The sequence below is a fragment of the Cottoperca gobio genome, chromosome 17 (genome assembly GCF_900634415.1).
Source record: "Cottoperca gobio chromosome 17, fCotGob3.1, whole genome shotgun sequence".
Classification (NCBI taxonomy): domain Eukaryota; kingdom Metazoa; phylum Chordata; class Actinopteri; order Perciformes; family Bovichtidae; genus Cottoperca; species Cottoperca gobio.
Window position 1 is genome coordinate 14,458,291 of NC_041371.1, and position 17,728 is coordinate 14,476,018.

At 42.5% G+C, this 17,728-nt stretch overlaps 1 protein-coding gene across 2 annotated transcripts in view; it reads left to right on the plus strand.

The window, feature by feature from the left end:
* The first annotated feature begins 266 nt into the window (after window positions 1-266).
* LOC115022054 (ephrin type-A receptor 3-like) overlaps window positions 267-17,728 on the plus strand; it is an 82,716-nt gene continuing 65,254 nt past the window's right edge. For both annotated transcript variants that reach the window (XM_029452864.1, XM_029452865.1), the window contains exons 1-2: window positions 267-431; window positions 16,137-16,201. In XM_029452864.1, the coding sequence (XP_029308724.1) occupies window positions 314-431; window positions 16,137-16,201 (183 nt within the window). In that variant the 5' untranslated portion in view covers window positions 267-313. The remainder of the gene's footprint in view (window positions 432-16,136; window positions 16,202-17,728) is intronic.

Consider the following 17,728-nt stretch of genomic DNA (forward strand, 5'->3'; position numbering starts at 1 on the left):
AGTCTCCAAAGGCCTCCAAACATACCACCCTAGAGCCAGGCGGCTGATTGACAGGACTTGGCTGGCAGTAGACCCTCCTTCCCAGCTTCTCCTCCTCTCTCTCCCCTCCAGCCCCCTTCCCTTGCTCCGTCTCTCTCTCTCTCTCTCTCTCTCTCTCTCTCTCTCTCTCTCTCTCTCTCTCTCTCTCCCTCGCTCACCCCTCCTGCCCTCTCCCCTACTCTGCCTGTCTCTCTCTCTCCTCAATCGCAGGGCTGCGCTCACCGACTCGACACCGCTAACAGGGATGCAGCGAGGGCGCAGCGCAGCCTGAAAAATGGCACCACCACGCGTCCTGTGGATCTATCCATCCCTTTTCTTCCTGTCCTCCCTGCTTCTTCTTTTTCACGTGTTGTCGCCGTGCCGAGCCTTACGGAATTACCCCGAGAATGAAGGTGGGTGTCCTGGCGGGTTTGTGTGTGAGTGAGGGGGGATGACTTGGGTTGTGCGCTGCATGTGTTGGCGGATGGGGAGCCCCATCCCGCGGTTCCACTTTCCGGGGAAGGAGCGGAGCGGAGCGGCGGAGACTCCCGTTAAGTGCTCGGCTCGGTTATGAATCATGCATAAAGAAAAGCGGAGAGAGGGAGGGGGGGAACTGTTCGTCACGTCTTTCTTTTCCGAGCATACTGACATTAAATTTGTATGATATATACACACAGTCAACGCTGCCATGCTGAAGATAGACATTTCACTTTCTGACATCGGGAAAGCTTCTTCCCATTTTATCCATCTCTGGAACTATATGTCTTGCGTTAAAGTAGCCTAACTTATAAAGATTACGCCAAAACAACATTGGCATATCTGCCAAAATCCCTCTTAATTATAGATATCTTCATTATAAAGCACTGACAAATGTTTTTCTCCTCCTGCTGTAGCACTGCTGCCTCAGTCTGCAAATGAGGAGCAGCAATTACATTAAATTTGTCACACGCTGCTGCTGAGCCTCTCTCAGTTATTGTATTAACATCGATGCTCGGCCTGAAATTAGCCAATGCATTTACTCACTAACTACTCCTGACTGCTTGGTGGGCTGAAACATGGGAGCTGGCTTGTTTAATGGAAAGTTGCACTAAATGGAGAAAAGAACAGAGCGTGTGCACAAGTTGTATTCACAATAACTGGTTTATAAAAGCAGATTATTTGAACTAAATCAGAAGTGCGTGTGTTGTTTTTGCTGGCTGGCTGTCAGACAGTGTAACTGGAGATAATACAGCTGTGAAATGATATTCATTCTGTGAATCATTTCATTCAGTATTCCCCAAAGCTCCAGTCAGTCCTGTACTGTAGCTTCAACAAAGCCCCCCACCTCTTGTTATGAGCTGGATGATTTTCATAGATATTCTTCTCTGTCTTTTCTCTCTCCCTCGCACACATTCTCTGACTCCAGGCTTAGGTTAAACACTCAAATGACTCACCTTGAACACATGCACACAGTGACAGGCGAAGGTTTGATGGGATCTCCTGAGTCTGGCTGACTTAACAGTATAAGCTTTACAGTACATGCTGCTGAATGTATGTCACAGCCCCATTGAGTTCTCACAGAACAAAGGCTCTGGAGGATATAGGGAGAGAGACGCAGAGAGAGAGAGAGTGGAGGAGTGTTCTAACGGCAGGAGACAATGCACATGAAGGAGACACTAACACACTGTTGAAATATTCATTGAAATGAGCATGAATGATGAAACCAACTGGGAGTTAAAGGAAACTCCTGTTGATTTAGATAAACAGCTGTGAGTTGCTGTACGAATGTGTGTCTCCAACTTGAGAGTTGTTGAGGTGACTGACCACTAATACACACTTATCTAATAATCTGCCAGGCAGTCCACCTCTGTGTGCGATCCACTTCCTCTGGTTATTTCTCAGCCCTGCTGCGTCAGACTATCGGCCTAATTGGCACCTATAAGCCCATTGCTCAACTGTGTGTGTGTGTGTGTGTGTGTGTGTGTGTGTGTGTGGAGGGTGTGTGCATGCACGTGCCCCGATGGGAAAGTAATCCAATGAAGCCATTTTTGTCCGCCACTCTGTGCCTTGCGTTTACCTTTTCGGCCTGCCAGTTTTCCTGCTGCGACTGCACACTTAGCTGAGGGATTGCTCTTCTTTGTGCCAGTGTGTGTGTGTGTGTGTGTGTGTGTGTGTGTGTGTGTGTGTGTGTGTGTGTGTGTGTGTGTGTGTGTGTGTGTGCGTGTGTTTGTACCTTGCACTTGTCTATGAGTGTGCATATTCTCCACCCACGTATCTCAGCAGTCGTGTTATTCCAGGAAATCCTCCCTCTGAGTCTGTCGAGTAGAAGCGAGGCTGTCATAAAAGGAGAGACAGAGCTTTCAAGGCTCAATTAAGAACACAGTCCCTTTGATAGAGCTGATAGTGTTAGCAGGAAAATAGTGTTAAGCTGTCAACAAGCTTAGTTTACTACTAGAGCTATTGATCTGCTCCGAAATTGTTGGCATTTTCAAGAAACTCAGTTGTGAGGGAGGACCGGCGGCGGCAGAATTGATAGAATTGTTTGAAACGGCTGCAGACTAGGGGGTGAGACGTAGCGAAAAAAGTGCTCTTTCAGAAGTTGTTTTGATGAAGAGCGTGCTCTGAAGGTCTTTGTTATCAAACAGAAAAAAGAGGAAGAGGAGTGGATGAGTTTTGTGCACCAGCAGAGGGAGCCCAGCACACCCTCTGTCTGAACCCTGAGGGCATACTGATGTAACAGCAGGGTGGATGCTCACAGGTCTCCCATGGTTCATTTTTGTCCCACTCTCATCCCTTCTTTACTCTCTTTCCAAATCGCGCTTAACACGGTGTGTCTTCTTTCTTTTTGTTGTTTGTTTGCACCCATTTCTTCCATTTTTACATCCTCCTCCTTGTGCATATTCCTGGTGGGGAAAGAAGCAGACTATTTCTATTTCTGTGTCTCTCCCTCTCTAAATATACCTCCTCAATCCTAGAAAACATTGCAGCATGACTGGGAGCCCCGTGCTTCCTTCCACTTTGTATTAGAGTATACTAATAGAGGCAGATGAATAATTTAACTCCAAATACTGCCTGAAAACTGCGTGGAGGTATAATTTAATTAATAATCAAGGGTGGGCAGAAAGGGAGAGGAAAAACAACAAAACATGGGAAAGACGTGACTGTGGTTTATGTTATAGTCTTGAGGTTTAATGTAATCTGTAATTGATCTCGGAACTACAGTACAATTGAAGGTTTTTATTGAATTGGCCTAAGGGTGCTGGGGGGGGGGGTGCTGTATTGCTTTGTAAGGTTAACATGAGGGTGAGCAGTTAGTGCAGAGGCAAGCATATGTAAAGCATGCCCTCTTCTTACGCACACGTCGTATGATTCACACAAGATCCTGACTGTGGTATAATGTTGGGTCAAAGGTCTCCTCTGGTTTAATTGCTTTAATCTATAATGGTTGCTTGTAGTTATCGGCAGAGCCATACCTCACTAAGTGTGTGTGTGTGTGTGTGTGTGAGAGTCAGAGAGATTGCTATGCTCCCATGTAACAACCATGACCTTGGACAGAAGAGGATATAGATCGCTGCTCGCAAGCATGAGCACCTTCCTGTTTTTTCCGTCCACCTCCTCCACTCCAATCCATCTCTAATCCCCTTCCCCTACTGGCCTCCATCTCTATCTCCTCACTTGTTTCCCCTTTTGTCTTCTACTTCTCTCTCTCTCTCTCTCTCTCTCTCTCTCTCTCTCTCTCTCTCTCTCTCTCTCTCTCTCTCTCTCTCTCTCTCTCTCTCTCTAGCGGTGTAAACTGTTGGAGGGCCACGTTATGTACGTTTTCTGTAATGAGGTGGAGATCCTATATCTGCTTAACACAGGCCCAAACACAAGCACACATGGATATATGTGCACATGCACGCCCACATATACTCATCCCATCATAATGTATGGCTGGGGGGCAGTTTGGTGGTCTTGGTCCAGAGAATGGTGTCATGTATTCCCGGGGCTGGGTGATAAATGGGGTTATAAATACGGCTCAGTGACAGAGAAGGATTCTGCTGTGAGGGCTTCACCTCATGGATACAGTGTGTGTATGTGTGTGTGTGTGTGTGAGAGAGAGAGTGAGAGAGAGAGAGAGAGAGAGAGAGAGAGAGAGAGAGAGAGAGAGAGAGAGAGAGAGAGAGAGAGAGAGAGAGAGAGAGAGAGAAACAAAGCCACACATTTCTACGTGTCCTATTGAGCCTATTGCAGTTCAACCCTTGAAAGTCCCTTTGTCCGTGTTTAAAGTTTGATGTCACGTGTATTCACTTCCTAAATATGAAGCTGTAGTCAGCAGCTGGTTAGCTTAGCTTAGCATAAAGACTGGACACAGCTATCAGTCTCTGCACAAGGGCTAAAGAAAGATCTGCCTACCAAAACTTTTAAAGCTCACAAACGTTATATCTGTTGAATCTGTGCACTAACCAAAGTCTAAAAATGGTTTGCAGGAAGTCACTGCCCCCCATAAAGCCACAAATAGTCATTTTAACAGTGCGGCTTTTGTAAGCATTAAACAAGATGATCTGCACACTGTGCTGTTTTTAAAAAAGAATAGGAAAAGCATCTGGACTATATTTACCGGTATGTATATGCATGATGTGAACAAATGCAAACAACACGTGAGCTAAATGAGCTATAGTTCACTGGTTTGTGTGCTTTATGGACTGTACTTTTTACTTATAAAATATACCAGTAAGGTGGACATGTGTAAGCTTTAACAGCTAGTACTGAACTTTAACAGTTGTTGGGCTTGAATGATTTCCGTCGGATGCAGAGTTCATTAATGTCAAAGGAAGCCTTCCCCCAGTGTGTGATGAGTGATGGCTGTACTGAAGTTTGGGTATGTGGGGGCCCCCACTACGTCTGCTGACCCCCTCCCCCTTCCGAACAAGCCCTTAACTGCTGGTCAAATCACTGATCATTGGGCCTTGACCACTTTCTAACCGCCACTGGTACACACACACACACACACACACATACACACACACACACACACACACACACACACACACTCACTCCGCACTCACTCCCACCCCTCCATCCCCACACACACACTCACTCCGCACTCACTCCCACCCCTCCATCCCCACACCCCCTGTCCTGACCTTTAATTTGGCTAAATTGAATTTGGTTGTTTCCATACCTCTCCCTCTCTTTCTGTGTTTCTCTTCGTGTTTGCTCTGCGGGCTTGGCTCGTGCAGCGGCTGTGAAAGGCCGCATTAGCCGGCTTTGCAAACAAACAGCCGAGGATTTGGGTCAGCCGTAGATATGGTGTGTTTGCTGACCGGCGCCCCCAACTTCTTTCTCCGCTGATGATCGGCTGTGAAAGTTTAATGAGAATGGTAAAATACTGGACTGTGACTGCCAGCTTCTTCTCGATTTTACTTTTCAGAGAAGATTCATGTGTTAAAATCAGTATACATATTTATTCAGCGCATGTTGGATATATAATGTATTTCTATCTAAGTGAAGCTTGGTGATCATCTGAAAAGCAACAACGTTTGCCATTTGTTCGAAGACTTAAAATGACATTTGAAGTATTCCCTTACGGGCAAATGTTGTGTTTTTGCAGCTTCCTGCAAGTCAAGCATGCTCATCTTTTTGTCCTTTGTTAACCCTTTTGATGCATGGATATAAGCTGAAACCATCAGTAGTGGTTTGCAAGACAAAACTGAACAGCAGCAAACAGGGTTACAAGTGTGTCACTGTTGGTTCGGGATGTTTTTCTCGCATAATTCCATCGTGAATTTCCCTGCAGTACATCCGCCCCTCGTCTTTTTTAGCTTCAGTGTTTTGCCAGGGCAGACAGACAAGTTGCCACAAGACAGCCACTTACTGTCGGTGTGTGTGTGTATATGTCATATGGGTGTGTACTAACAGCAGCAACCTGTCTAATCACACATTTATCTGGCATGAGATTTCTTAACCGTAACTCCACGGCGGTGGCTCACTTCTGAGATTCTAAGCCAATTTACCACCCTGTGACCAACCACTGTGTGACAGCCGTGTGTGTGTGTGTGTGTGTGTGTGTGTGTGTGTGTGTGTGTGTGCGCGCTCTTGTCCCATTCGGAGGAATGTCAACTAACAGAGCACAAAAAGGTCAAGAAAAAGCCAAAAAAGGAAGAAACACACCCTTGAAACAATGGACAGAATTATCTATCACTGCTCATTCACTCACTATTCACTCCTCACAAGCTATTTTAATTTAGTTTCTCTAAATGAATGGTGCGATGCGTCACAGTTTGAGCGTGTGTGTGGGCGCATGCGAGGAGGCTTATGTGTCTGTGGTTTGTACTGCACGCTTCTAAATTTGAAAGGTCTTTGGTTTGTGTGCGCATCGTTATGTTTGTGTTGATGTTTTTGTGCTCTTTGCCCTTGATGAGTTGTTGGCATACTGGTTGAAGAAGCTTATTAAAAAAACAAGTGTCTGGATCTGACTGGGATGTCACAGTTCAACACTGTAAGCATTCAGCCAGCACACACACACACACACACACACACACACACACACACACACACACACACACACACTCACTCCAGAGCCTCTTCAAGCGACAAACTAGGGCAGTGCTCCTGTCAGAATGGCATCTTTTCTGTTCTGCTAGTTCTGCCAGTGCATGTGAAATAGCAGAGTAGGCTAATGTACTTTATGCCACAGTGGAAGGGGGAGGGAGGTCCAAAAATGCAAGCTCAACGAGGTGTAGTTTATCACATACATGAATATTAACAAACATTTTTAGCTTTGCGCGCCATCTGTCTTTTGGGTTGCCAGGGTTTTTTTTCTTCTTCTTCAAGGGTTTGGAGAAGGTTTTCAATAAACCATGTGCATCCTTTTTAGAAATCACTTCACTAAAGCAGCTGCCTTGAAAAAGAGCTTCTCGACATCAAATCTTTTTACCCATTCGTGTGACTGTAGAGTAGAAGAAATCGTATGGCTGTTACCATGACTTATTTTGTACCTGTAGTTGGTACAGGTTAGATTTCTTTCATTTCTGCTGGTTTATAAAGTCCAATCTCACAGTTTAGACATACAGTAAGATTTGATAAATGTTGTAGGTGAATTTTCCTGTTTGTCCGGTTTCATTTTCCAATTTTCCAACAAAAGTTTGGATTGGTTAATCTGAATAGGCTTGTTATCAGTTTAACAGGGAGTGTTGCATAACTAATATATGATAAAAGCAGAGTGAATTGGGGAACCCCGGTAGCTCACCTGGTAGAGCATGCGCCTCATGTGCTAAAAAGGCTGAGTCATTGCCGCTGCGACCTTGGTCTGGATCCAACCTGCTGCATGTCATCCCCTCTCTCTAGCCCCCTTTCCTGTCTGCGGCTGCCCTATCAAATGAAAACAAATTATAATCCTTGTACAAAAATGTAAATCCCAGAAAATTTGATTTTTACTTGCTTTGACATTTGATTTGATTTGATAAATGTCTTTATCAGTCATGACAACTCTCTTAGCAATGTGTCAATGGCACTGGTATTTACCTTATCTGTCCTGCAATGTGTCAATTCCGTAACCTTCATCACAGTTTATTCTTTATGTCTCGTAGCACATTTGCTGTAAATATTTTGTGTCCTGATTTATTGGCAAGTCACTGATAAAAGATACTTTGGAATGTAGTACAATATGAATCCTAGTATCCCAATTATATGATAATTATGGATTTGTTTTTGTTTTTTACTCTTTTGTGCACATAAACACATAAATAGTTTATGTTGAGGCAAATTAATATTCAAGAGCAAATTAATCAATCCACTCAAACATTTATCAGCTTTGTTTTGCAATTTAAAGGCAAATGATTGTTATTATTATGTTGATTATGCTTTGATTAAATTTTCTATCAACTCATGATTAAACATCCAACTACTGTTTATCCATGCATGTAATAGCTAATTGAATTTCATTGCTGTTTCACAGACTCAGCTTTTACCTTCAGTGATCTGCTCCTGTCCGTCACTCATGTGTGTAGCTATAGGCTACTGTGTAACTATCTGTACAATTCAGTCCAACCCAATTTAATTCTGTGTTTGTCCAAGTGTGGAAGATCAACATTACATTTCTCTGAACAGAATGGGGAGTTAGAAAGCAGGGGTAATTGAACTGAATCAAAAAAGAATTAGGATTAGAATTTCATTTAAATCCCTTGAATTATTCATAGACACATTCAGTTTGCAGACAGCTATGACACTCAAAAAAGAATAACATTTTCCCCCTTAAATCAAACTAGATCCCATCTCATCACGACCAAATCCCTCATCGAAAAAATGAAATGAAAAATATTGCAGATTGGGATATGCCTGCTTTAGGGAAAACACATCCCATGAACACAAACTGCACATAACTACAAAATGTTTGCTGTAAAATCTCTCACATTTTAACTGCAACTTGATGCAGAACACCTTAAAATGAGCTTAAAATAAAGCTGTTAAAGGATTGTTGACCTTAATAATATTTGTGAACTGAAGGCATACAGTATCTGATCATCTAAGGAACACAACATTTAGTAAGAACATACTTTACAATTATATGTTAAAACTCATTTTTAGAAACAAAGAGGTGTTGAATGTCCTTTAAATCTTGTCACTTTCCATTAAAACATTTTTTTTATTTGCAGGTACCCAATTACAATATTCTCCATAAAGCGCCCTGTTCCTGTTAAATACATGCAAGGTGCAATTTAGTTCCCCTGACACGATGCATTCATGTATGTATTCAATATTTCCTCCGTACAGAACAATGTCTTAAGGGAAGAAGTCCAATTAAAGAATCATAGAGAACAGAGGTTTGTGTATAACAAAATAATAGAAAGCAAAAACAACTGGAGATAAGGATAGGAAGAATATAAAGTAACACACAGCTTCAATAAAATGGCTTGAACGGAGGACGAGCGTGCAGAAGGAGAGAGAGGACTAAAGGAGAGCGGACTGATTGAGTGCCTCTGGTGGTTTGTGGATGAGTGGAGAGATGACTGATGAAAAGACAAGAGAGAGAGTAGTAGTCTTGGTGCGACGGCAGTTTGTTCCTAAAGTTCAGAGCTCAACTCTTCCCACTCCTTCATCCTGCTCTCTGGCGTAGAACTGCACTCTCAGTGGAGTGGAAGCCAGGGAAAGGTCTGTGTGTGTGGCGGCACTAACACAGAGATATTGGGTGCGTGTGTGTGTGTGTGTGTGTGTGTGTGTGTGTGTGTGTGTGTGTGTGTGTGTGTGTGTATGTGTGTGTGTGCGTACTCGTGTGCAGTTGTATAACTGTTTTATTTATTGCATCTGGGTGTTTTTGAGTACAGTAAGTTATCACAGTATGTGGAGCAAGCTGCAAAGCCTTGTTGTACTAGAGCATGTACTTGAATTATAAGCTACTGTTTTGTTTTTTTCTTGTTTATTAACATTTATTCTGTTGTTGTCGCTTCAATCTCACTGGTAAAGTTTTTCTGATTAACTAAATTTAATTTAATTCAAATGTTCAACATTTTGGGAAACACGCTTGTTAGCTTTCTTGCTGAGAGTTAGACGAGAAGATTGGTACCACTCGTTATGTCTGCAAACTAAATGTGAAGCTTACTGTAGCAGCTGGTTAGCTTAGCTTAGCATAAAGCGGGGATAGCTTCCTATTTAGCGTACAGACATCAGGCAACTCCTGGCAAAAAAAAAGCAAATAAGTATATTTCCCAAAATACTGAATCATTTCTTTTTAATAGTGAAAGAAATGTTGTAAAAGTGTGTGCATAATTAATGTATATTATGGATGCATACTGCACACTTTGTTTTTAAGAGTAGTGTAACTTGAAATCATATCATAATAATAATCATGGTCATTTTTTATGTTGTCATACTGAATGTGTGGGAGACCTCAACAGATTCTGAATACATGAATTCACTGAAGTCTAAAAAAAAAAGAAGAAGAAGAAGAAAGGTGACAATCAGATTACAAACCCAGTATTACAAAACAAATGCACAACACAACCTCTGCAGTACAGTAGTATATCCTTTCAGATTATGTTGTTCTTAACAGCAGCGATCAGCATCTTATTTGCATATTCACTCCATGTTTCCCTTCTCTTTCTATTACCGGGAGATTTTCTGCCACAAGAGCACCTTGATTGCTGTAACCTGTAGTTGTCAGCATTTTCTTGCAGCAGGAAACATAACAACTTTTGGGATTGTGTGGGGACATTAAACCTGGGAGAAAATCACTTTAAGCTGATGAACAAAAACTCTGAGGCTTATACATGTAGTATCAGCATGTTGAATGTCGTGTCAGCAAGCCTCCCCTTCGTAATATATTACGTCTACCAATGTAATACGTTGTGTTCTGAGCAGAAAAGGTCTTATGAACTCATTATGTAGCCACATTTTGTACTCTATATTGAGTCTGCGTGGTGGTCTTATTGAGCAGTCTTTCTCTTTGTGCCACTGGCATCTTCCTTATGTGTGTGTGTGACTCAGTGTGTGAGTTAGTGTGTGAGTTAGTGTGTATGTATAGGCATCCTGGTCTCTTTGTGCGCCAGTCTGGCTGTTGGCAGCGTCGTTTGATTCTTGGCAGGTGGATCACAGCTTCTTGTTGCCCCGCTGATGCGGTGGATACAGACCAGAGAGAGAGAGTGGCAGAGAGACATAAACAAACTGAGAAGGAGCAAGAAAAAGAGATGGAAACACAGAGCGAGCGAGAGAGAGAGAGAGAGAGAGACAGAGAATGGGGGGGGGGGGGGGGGAGAGAGAGAGGGAGAGAGCGAGCGAGAGAGAGACAGAGAGACCCCAGAGGGAGGAAACAGGAGTGAGAGAAATAAATAGACAGACACAGAAGGAGACAAAGAGATTGAAAATGTTTTGGGTTTTCTGCACACGATTCCGGCAGTACTGTAGTTTCATCGCTTTTTATAGCATTTGTACAGGAATTTACAAATTCACAGCCTCCACCTCCTCATCTTTCACTCCCAGAATGTAAACCTCACAGTTTGGTGCTGCAAATCAATAAGACAGCATGTCTCTCTGCAATCGAACAACTCTCACAGTAATCAGGACACATGTGCATGTGTATGGATCTGTGCATTTCTGCCCCGTGATGAAAGCCTGGGAGAAAATAGATACGAGTGAATATGAAGGGTTCAGTTGAAAAAACACTTTTTTTGTTGTGCACTTAAGGGAATATCAATAAAACTAGTGTTGGTTTATTCATTTTAAGAATGACTTGTATCTGTTTTTGCAAATGAACTCCTTAAATGTTTGTGTGGAAGTGTTTGTTGGGTGATAGGAGAGAGATTTCTGTTCTCGAGTGGCTCAAATTTAGAAGGTGCTCCACTGTGGGTATGATATGTTTATCAGCTCATCAAGCAGGAGTGTGTGTGTGTGTGTGTGTGTGTGTGTGTGTGTGTGTGTGTGTGTGTGTGTGTGTGTGTGTGTGTGCGGGTGTGTGAGAGAGATACTGGTTATTAGATCGAACATGAGCCTGGCCCGAATGACTGACTGATGAGCTTGGTGTTTTTATTCTGGGCCAAAGCAGGCTTAGATTTCACACACACACAATTTAGCCAGTTCCCTGGAGAAAGAGAAGAGACAGAGAGGGAGACAGAGAGGGAGCGTTTAGAGATGGATGGACAGATGGATTCGAGGTGTGGCTTTGTTTTTGTTTGGGGGAAGAAAACTATACATTTTCATAATTTCTCTGTTTTCTCCTCATCTTTGACACACAACCACACACAGGTACACACATCCATACATTGAGTTTGTGCATACTGGCAGTGTCAGCAGACAGGAAGCTATAGGTAATACATAATTGATGAGTCTAGTCATTGATTACAAATGATAAGTGGTATTGACAGGAGGTGTGAGGAGAAGAGAAAAAGTGTCGATGTGTAGGTTAATGTATGTGTGTGTTTTCCCAGTGGGCTGCGAGATGGCTTTAGAATAAGTAATGACTTCTGCAACACACTAGCTGACTAGACTTTCAGACAAGTTTCTACGTGATGAGTACGTCGAGACCTCGGTCTCAGATTTATTGTTCTTGCTTACCTCTAGAAGTTTGCCTTTCCAGCCTTGCCTTTCCAGCCTTTTATTTCCTAGTTTTTAAGATATGCCTCAGAGATTTCTGCCTCCATACAAACGGTGAGAAAATGACTTGGTGGAAAGTTACAGCTAAAATAAAAATGTAACATTTTGAGGAATACTCTTCTCCGCTTTCTCTGCGTTAGGTGAGAATATGGAAACCTACGGTATATATTCTGGAGCTAGTGCTAGCCTAGCCAAAAGAAATGTAACTAACCGTATAACCACAAGGTGTTTTTACATTTCTTTTTGTGTATCGACGAAACAAACACGATATAATGTGTTATTTATTAAGCTTAAGAGGAGCTGGAGAGCAGATCTTTGAACTTTGAACAAAGCAAGGCTTGCTGTTTACCGCTGCTTCCGGTCTGCTAGGGCGAGTCTAAATCATATTTCGGTGGTGATGGCCTAGTGGTCTAGTGGTACGCCTTCCAAACAAAACACTAGAAGGTCAGGAGTTCAATACCAGGGCTGCCACCATTGTACACCTGAGCAAGGTACTTAACCCTGAGTTGCTCCAGGGAGACTGTCCCTGTACTTAGTTCAATGTAAGTTGCTCTGGATAAGAGCATCTGCTAAATGACCTGTAATATTTTGCAAAATGTTGAGCTGTTCCTTTAAAAAGCAAATGTCTTTCAGTACGGCTGCTGCCTATTAGTCCATTATTTTTATGTTTTGGTTTTAGTCTTAGCCTAGTTTTGTTGTAATGCATTTTTCATGATGAATGACTTAATTCTAACTTCTGAGCACATCTCTGGTAAACACCAGGTTTAAAGCGGTGTTTTTGCATCATTCTTTGTGGAGGAACTCAGTTTTACAGATCAGTCGACAACGTCTTTAGTCGTCGACAGACCTATCTTTCAGAACAAAAAGTGAGGCTTGAGAGTTGGTAAATGTGCACAAACCTATGGTTTATTGAATAACATACAGAGAAAAGAGAGACAAATGAGACTAACAGCCGACGTCTGTAGGCTACAGTAAATTGGCAGTTTGGGGTGAATAAAAACAGTTTTAGAGCGAATAAAGAGAACAACTATTTTAATCGGGACAATTTCCTCAGTAGAAAGTTATTCCAAATGTTATCATAACCAGGACATAGTTTCTGACACACTGATCCTGTATTTAAAAGATACTCTTAAGCACAAAAATACCATCAGGGATGTGAGAGAATATGTTTTTGTAACTTGAACCAACCCTTTAATTTATCATCGTCACACTCAGTTATATTCTCCAGGAAGCACATGAAAAGGTATTGCAGTAAGTGAGTCACAGAGAATATCGTTTCCATAATTGACTGTATGTGAAACAATTTTCCTAAATTCCACGAAACCTTGTTGATAGTAGCTTTTATCTCTGAGTGTGTCTGTGTGAGAATGTGTGTGTGCCTCTCCTTTGGTCCTGAAATCACATATTATTATGCTATTATGTCTAATTTCTGCACGCCACTCAAATGCCCATGAACTGAGGAAAACAGTCCAAAAGGTCTTTAGTCTCAGTCTGAATACACACATGGGCTGGAGGCTGCCTCTGACCTTTTGCTGCTCAGCACGTCTCCTCCAGTTTCTGTCTCATCCCTCTCATCCAATCTCTCTCGCTCTCCCTCTCTCACATGCGCTCCGCTGTGCAGCCTCTCTCTCTGCTTAATTATACTGTGTGCAATATTTTCTCCGTAGCTGCTTTCTCACGCAGATGCTGCCGTGTGTGCCGCTACACATGCATACGCACATGTACTCTCACTAATACAGCATGACATGCCTCCCTGCTGTCACGGTGTGCTGAGCTGAGGAGAGCGGCTGGGATTCAGCATGGGTGCGAGAGGGGAAAGTTAGGAAAAGAGTAGGTTGGACCAATTTTACAGTCCCTTTGTTATACCTACAGGCAGTATGGATACACAAAGAGGCTTGTAAACAGGCACTTTCAAACCTCTTCAATCCACTGATTAGTCTCATTTGCATTCAGGAGGGCTACCTCTGCTTTCTTTCTACTTTCCAATAGTTTTTTCCAGGTCACTGCTTATACCATTTGGATGGAATATCAAAGTGTGCTGCTTTAAAGTGATGCAGTCAGTTTATATTGCGTCAGGTCAGCGACTCACCCGTCTGATCTTGGATCTGTGGATTGAAAGCATAGGTTCAAAGGTTTCAATGGAGGGAGGCTAACCTGAAGGAGCCACAATGAGAGAGAAGAAAGGGAGAAGCAGCAGTCTCTGCAGATGGATACTGATTAAATATTGATGGTCAGCGGTGTTGAAGGCTTGATTAGGACCTGACTGAGCCAAGCCTTAACAACCGCACACACACACACACACACACACACACACACACACACACACACACACACACACACACACACACACACACACACACACACACACACACACACACACACACACACACTAACAAGGGACACACAGGTGCAGAACCTTGCTCCAGAATCTGAGCAGGTTTTCATGATGCCTCCCGCTGGTCAACCTGCCACCCTCATCTCTTCTCTTTTCTCTCACCTCACTGCATCCTCCCTCCACTTCCTCTTGTCACACAGAGATCACACACAGGAAACAACATGTGGGAATCTACTATTGAGGCCCTTTGTCCTTGATGACAGTGATACTCAAACAACTCTTTTTACTGTATTATGAAAGTAATATTATTCAACCATTTCCAGAGGCTTGAACGTTGTTGAAGGTATTGTTTCACCCAAATGACAAAAACACACATTTCCTCACGTATCTATAGTCATTGAGATAGTTTCAGTTTGTATGGGGACTATTTCTTCCATAGAGTCGTATGAGCAGGGTTCACAGAAAGGACTATGTTTGACAAGTTCTCACTCTATGAGTTAGGGATGCGCCGATACTGGTCCAAATCACTGGTGAGGCTATCGAACAAAAGTATAATCCAATACGATCCATTAGCCTAAACAGTCTGTCAACATGTGTCATTGAGTGTTGAGTTACAGCAGTATTGCATAACATGTTGTGGGATATGTATTTCTTCCTGTAGGGAATGTGTTTCACAGTTTGAGCATGACGTTTTTTAGATAAGTTAAGCAAAGTGCATTCATACAAAAGTATTATTAACAGCTTAGTTGTTTAAGAGAGGGGAAAAGACGGTATCTGATTTCTATCGGTATCGCAGTATCGGACACTAATTTGAGTTCTACAAATAGAATTACATTCACCTCTATAGTATTTGGGTGGCAGAAATCTCAGCGACGTGTACCTTAAAATGTGAGGATATGCCCTTTGATGAAATCAACAGGATTCAAAGCATTCTCAGTGGTTTTGAATAGAGACTACATTTTTTTATAAGGTGAGATGTTGAATCAAATCTCTCCCGCTGTATGTACCTAATGATTGAGCTTGGATAAAACATTTCTGACCTCTTTAACAGCTGGAGGATCGAATTTGTGCAAACCAACACGAGTGCTTACGTGTGGGCTTCACAGGGTTATGAGTGTTAAGAGAAAAGCAACGTACTGTATTTGTCCACTGTATTTTGTCAAAATTGCGACAGCTGGTAATATACTGACAACACAGATGAACAGCAAGGTAAATGATTATGCTGCCGATGTGGTTTGAGAAACATTTTAATGTGTTTTATGTGGCGTAAAAACTTTCCACACAATCCATTGTAACCACTTTGAATACAACTTGACCACAGCCTCCTCTCTCCCTAAAGAACACAAGCTTCAAGTGTTTAACGGACAAGCCTAAGGGCCGACAGTTTCCAAGAGAGCTTTTTTGTGGAATATGACTTTAATATCCAAAATGTGAAATATACTCTTGCCTCTGTGTATAGATGCTGTTTCACTGACTGACTTTGTGTCCCCTTGAACTATAACAGCTGCAGCACAACCGCAGTAATCTTAAAATTGAAATGATAGGTTTACCGCTGCTTGTGATTCCTCTGCTGTTGTACTCCAACACAACAAAAGGCACCCTTTTCTATATTCTATTGATTTTATCTGATGCTTTCAAGACATCTGTACAGTGTATGTGGAACACATTATCATTGTTTTAAGAAATGCAACTGTAGTATAGGTTTGTTTACGCTTTTCTCTCCTCTGTGTTCTTGCAGTTACGTTGCTGGACTCCATGTCAGCCTTGGCCGACCTGGGCTGGGAGGCTTACCCTAATGAGGGGGTGAGTATATGCAGCACAACATACACACAGACACACACACACATACACAAAAGTCATCCACTGTTTTTGCTGGAGCTGGCACCAAAAGTATAAGTCAGATCACAACTAGCGGGTTGTGTTGACATGTTTTATTTTCAGGGAAGGAGCATGGACTCAGAGCTAGCAGCAGCAGCACTGGAGTGTGTGTTTTAGAGAGCATTGGGTTCTTCTGCGCTCTTGCTAAATCGGGAGTCTGCAGGGGGAATTTACAAATTATTTCCGCTGCGCTGAAAACGCTGTGGCACTGAAGCCTCCATTTATTACGGGTTGCGATTTTTTGGGATGGAGTTAAGGGACGGGGTGGAAGGGTAAATATTCTTACGTAAGAGGAGATGTTTGTGTTGTTTGTGTGTGTGTGTGTGTGTGTGTGGGGGGGGGGGGGGTTATGTAACTAGCCTTTTGCAGGTATAGGGAGTCTGGAGTGCCGCCACTGTGCATCAGAAAATGACAAGAGAGAAGTGAGAGGAGAGGAAGAGGGCGAGAGCGTAGAGAGGAAGGATGACGGAACTTTATTGAATAAAGAAATTAAGAGTGGCTTCTGTATGTTACTCTGGCGCAGGAGATGTTGAATGGCGCTGAATTAATTCTATTTCCCCTTGAGTCACACTTCCTCTCCACTATTCAGCATCAGTGTGTTAAATCGCAGGATGACACACGCAGTTTCATGCTTGTGTGCAGCAGAGAGGCAGCTAAAGTGAGCAGACCTTTCTTCAAGCAATCAAAGGTTTCAAGTTCACTTTACTGAAATGCGCTCATTGTGCGGACATATTGTGGTTGTTTGTGGATGTTTTTATTTTTCCACCGAGGTCCTTATAGAAGAACTGAATGGGTTCCATCTGTGGCTAAACCAAAAGGTTCAATCTAATTTTGAAAACCAAAGAGTATACACAAGTTACTTTTATTGAAAATATGGTTCAGTTTGGGGTGGCTTAATCACGGCCTCTGAAGAGCACATGTGTTGTTAGTTTACCCTCAAAAAAATGTGTTGGCTGCAAAGTAAAATATATAAATAATAAACTCCATCTTGTATATCTTTTTTCATGAGCTGTCAACACTGCGGGGAACTGGCATCTCGACCCTGAATGTGTACAGAAACTGAGAGGAAACTGGTTCTATGGGCAACAACAAAACTCCCAGATCAGAGATAACACTGTGTGGACTGAGACATTGTAGAAACAAAGTGTTTCCTTACTTTGAGGTCAGGCACAAGCTTTATCAGCTGCTTTATCTGACCAAGGAATTTAATAAATTGGTTAAAGCTGGTAACGTCTTTCCTTTCATGTTTCTTCTTATTTTGTCTCGTGTTACATGAATGTGATGTTATCTTCCTCTTGGATAAACACGATCCTCCTCGCTCTCAGGCTAGTCGTTGTCAATTAAAAAGACAAATGCAAAAAGCTAAATTGCATGAAATATAGCTGCTTCTGCTTCTTAAATAAGAATTGTGTTTCTGGAAGGCAAACAGGAAAAGCAAGACAGAGCAACTAC